General features: G+C 41.4%; 1 protein-coding gene across 1 annotated transcript; it reads left to right on the forward strand.

Annotated features, from left to right (window-relative positions):
* The first annotated feature begins 667 nt into the window (after positions 1-667).
* Positions 668-3,706, forward strand: LOC139214373 (protein THEM6-like). The gene is made up of 3 exons (XM_070845214.1): positions 668-747; positions 2,405-2,912; positions 2,999-3,706. The coding sequence occupies exons 2-3, from the start codon at positions 2,409-2,411 to the stop codon at positions 3,104-3,106; spliced, it is 612 nt and encodes a 203-aa protein (XP_070701315.1). The 5' UTR covers positions 668-747; positions 2,405-2,408; the 3' UTR covers positions 3,107-3,706.
* The last annotated feature ends 393 nt before the right edge of the window (positions 3,707-4,099 follow it).

Genomic DNA, 4,099 nt, shown 5'->3' on the forward strand with positions numbered 1-4,099 from the left:
ACTGCTTGTATAAATTTGAGTTGAATTATTTGATTGAAAAAAGTGTGTTGTTAAGAAAGGTACAGTGAGGCCGTGCAGCCCTATTTTCTTTAAAATGTATAACACTACAAACCACGGAGTAAATGTGTTATAAAAGGTAAGAATAAAAGGTACAATATTTGCCTCCAAAGTGGAGTAGATGTATCTTAGCTCAGAATTGAAATACTAAAACACTAATGTCTGAAAACCGTTTGAGTACCTAAACCAGACCCTCTGACGTACCAAGAGGTGCATGCTGGGTGTGGTTACCTGCTAATTGCTAATTGCTAAAATGCTAATGGTGGATCCTTCAGTTCCCTGAAAATTATTATTATTATCCACTTACTAAGGGACTCGAGATAGACCCACGTGATCCACTGACATGGACAACAGAGGAAGTGAAACACCCTTGATTCCAAATTAAAGTTCCTTGACTTGTGAAAAAAATACTGAACGCATTATAGCCCTACACACGATATTAAAGTGTCATTTTACAACATTAAAAGATAAATCCTATCACGCCGTGTGTGTATTATAATACGTCTATGATTTGTAGGCTCTCCGTCTCAGTGAACGTCGTGAACACCTTCGTTGGTGGTGCTTTTATTTTGGAGGCTATGGCCGGAAGTGTTTTATCTAAACTGTCCGGCTTGCTCGCTGTGATTTCAGCTCATGAGTTGAGTAACAAACTGGCACATTTGGGTGGAAACAGGAGGAATCAGACAGCAAGTGAGTTATACTGGATTCCTCTCGCACTTTTAAACTTTTTACTTTATGGTTTCATTCACGTTCGCCACAAAGTTAGACTAAAAACTGTCGATAAAACCTCAACAGTAGTAGTTTTATGGACACGTTAGCAAAAATTTCAAATCACAAATTGTTACGGCATTGCTTCAAACTTTTGTGACTAACATTTCTGACAAAATATTGCTCTAATACTGCAGTAGCAACAAGACTAAACATATTGATGTCTTGCTAAGTGCTAAAAAAGCAATGCCACTGATTTCCATGTCGTTTATTATTCATTAGGATTATATGTAACTGGAAATATCTCAGAGTTGGCACAGCCTTGGTAACGGCGACTTCAGGGGGTGAGATTTGTCTGTATAATAATATAAGACAGATTTTTCAATGTGGTAACATTTCGTTTACTGTCAATCGTGTACTTAAAACATGCAGTTGTTCTGCAGAGACGTAACTTCTCTTGCCTTTCCTGCAGAACCTGTTTACACCTGTTAAATCAGTTCACAGTGATCCTGGAGAGTGGAAGCTATGTCCCTTGTCACTTTGAGTTACAATGGGCCTGTTGTCTGTAGGTTTAGCTCCTGTAGGGGCTGTATGATGGTGGATCACCTCCAGAGTGGAGCACAGGTTTCATGTCAACATTAGAGGGAACTCAGTCTGGATTAAATCCATTAAAACACACCAGGGTTTGGTGGTTATACACCACACTAGTGTTGTATGCCTGCACAAGAATGATATGATTGTCCTTAATAATTATTAGCCACTGTAAATCACTGTTTTATGGGTACTCGAGTACATTTCAAGCTGATATCGTGCCCCTCTTGTGCCTCTGAGCAAGTCAAAACATGCACAGGTGTAGCATTACTTAGAAATGCAGATGCAGATTGATTTATAAAACTTAGGCAGAAATACTGTAATTTTAGACTCACTTGGACAAATTAATGTCTCATACTACTGAGAGGTAGAGAAATGCCTGATGTTCCCTGGAGAAATCTTCACTTTGACCTGCCAGTCAAAGCAACACAGCACAAACTAACAAAGGTTTAAAAAATCCATCCATCCATTGTCTATAGCGCTCATCCTTCAGGGTTGCAGGGCGGCTGGAGCAGATCCCAGCTGATATTGGGTGCACCCTGGACTGGTCGCCACTCAATCACAGGGCAGACACGTAGAGACAGACAGCCATTCACACTCACACCTACGGGTAATTTAGAGTCACCAATTAATCTGAATGTCTTTGGACTGTGGGAGGAAGCCTGAGTACCTGAAACCCCATGCAAGCACTGGGAGAACATGCAAACTGCACACAGAAAGGCTCCAGTGCTAACCACCCCACCACCGTGCTTCCCAGGCTAAAAAATAATAGTAGCTGATTATGATAAGATTGTTACTTTGCCATTTTTTTGTGATAAAAGATAGCAATATGATGACCACAAGCTGTGAATGATTTAATTTCTCTTCTACCTCTTGTAAAATTGATTTTATTATTTATTGAATTATAATTGGAATCTAATTGTTTTTGTGTTACATCCTCACAAACACCATGACTGTCACACACCTACCTCAGCTTGGCTTCTTTAATTACATCCTATCTACACATCAAAGTAACCCTGCTGCCTTCCTCTGCTTGTGTGTCCTCTAGAGAGATGTGGTGGGTGCTGTGGGTGCTGGCAGCCTTGCTGGCTCTCTTCTGCAGTCTGGACGTGTGGTACTTCCTGCGGGCCGCTGTTGTGATTGTCCGGGCCTGGTTCCAGCCTCCAGTCTGGGACGTCACAGCAGAGCAGATCCTAACAGGCCGGGTCACTCCCCATGACATCGACATGTGCCACATGAACAACGCTCGTTACCTCAGGGAGTGTGACTTTGCCCGCTTCTCTCTCTACATGCGTAACGGTGTGTTCAAGGCTCTGCGAGCGCTCAAAGCTTCAATGGTAGTGGGGGCCACCACCATCCGTTACCGAAGGGCTCTGTGTATAGGCGAGGGGTACGAGCTGCGGAGCCGCATCGTCACTTGGGATGACAAAGCCTTTTTCCTGGAGCAGAGATTTGTATCAACAAAAGATGGGTTGGTGTGTGCCGTCATGTACTGCAAACAGAGCGTCGTACGCAGCAGCCCAGACAAGATCATGCAGCACCTGTGTAAGCGGAAGGTAAGGAACGGATGCTTAAACAAACAAAACCGGAAAGCTAATAAAAAGTCCCGAATGACGGTGAGTGTATGGTGTGCCCCTTGCAGGTGGAGTGTCCTGAGTTTCCAGAGGACCTTCAGCACTGGGTCAACTTCATCTCCGCCAGCAGCCAGGCCCTCAGGGCAGAGAGTGGCCTAGACGAGAAGAACAAATAAGGTGCAGCACAGGCAGCTATTACACTGGCTGTTTCACCAACTCAGGATCAAAATGGCCTCAGAGAGACATTTGTCTTCTGTTCACAATTACTGGACTTAAACCCACTTGTGCCTACAGGCCCAAAGCCAAGCTTAATTTACTGATACCTGTGTCAAACACTGGAAGATCCAGCACACCCCATTTTTTGGAGGGGCTGAAAATAGACTCCAATTGTAGGAAAGTAATATGATTGTATGAAGTGCATCCTCTTACACTATAGAAGCAATAAAACAACTCAACTTTGACGTCCTATTCATGCCATCGCTATTTATATAAAGTTACTTATTTTACTTTTATTGTCCCCAGTATGATAGAATAGTCTTGGATTAAGTGAACTGATTCATCAAAACCAAAATCACCATGAATCTCATTAAATAAGAGCATGTGGAAACATTAGCCTGAGATAAAAAAAAAAAAAAACAAGGAAACTGATCAGGCAGCCATTCACTCTGTTAAACACTACAAAAAAACAAAGGTATTAATCTCAGAATATGCACATCTTGGTACGGAATTTGCAAGCGAACAAAAACGTGTGACTTTGTATGCAAATATTATTAATAAAAAACTGCAGTCACGTGAGTGCCTGTCTGTCTGTCTGTCTGTCTGTCTGTCTGTCTGTCTGTCTGTCTGTCTGTCTGTCTGTCTGTCCTCCAGGAGATGCTCATTTATGATGTGATACTATGAAAACAGTATGGTATAAAATAGCAAAAAAAATGTCTTATCCAACAATGAATGTAGAAATGACAGCCATTACAGACCATAAACGTGTCTGGGTAGCAAAAGAAAAAAGCATTCAAGACTGAAATTTTAGTTTAATGAATTAACCCAAAATGATAAAACAAAGCAACAATAAATATAAATGCACTACTCACAATAAGTTAGGGATATTGTTATTTACATGAGTGCTTTTCCTATTTGGTCTGAATTTTAATGAAATAAGTAAAAGTTCCCTT

This window comes from Pempheris klunzingeri, chromosome 15 (genome assembly GCF_042242105.1).
Source record: "Pempheris klunzingeri isolate RE-2024b chromosome 15, fPemKlu1.hap1, whole genome shotgun sequence".
Classification (NCBI taxonomy): Eukaryota; Metazoa; Chordata; class Actinopteri; order Acropomatiformes; family Pempheridae; genus Pempheris; species Pempheris klunzingeri.

Excerpts from the sequence above, each read along its gene's own strand:
- LOC139214373 (XM_070845214.1), top strand. The coding sequence starts at position 2,409 with ATGTGGTGGGTGCTGTGGGTGCTGGCAGCCTTGCTGGCTCTCTTCTGC. Across the intron at positions 2,913-2,998 it reads AGCACCTGTGTAAGCGGAAG|GTGGAGTGTCCTGAGTTTCC; the intron begins GTAAGGAACGGA and ends TGCCCCTTGCAG.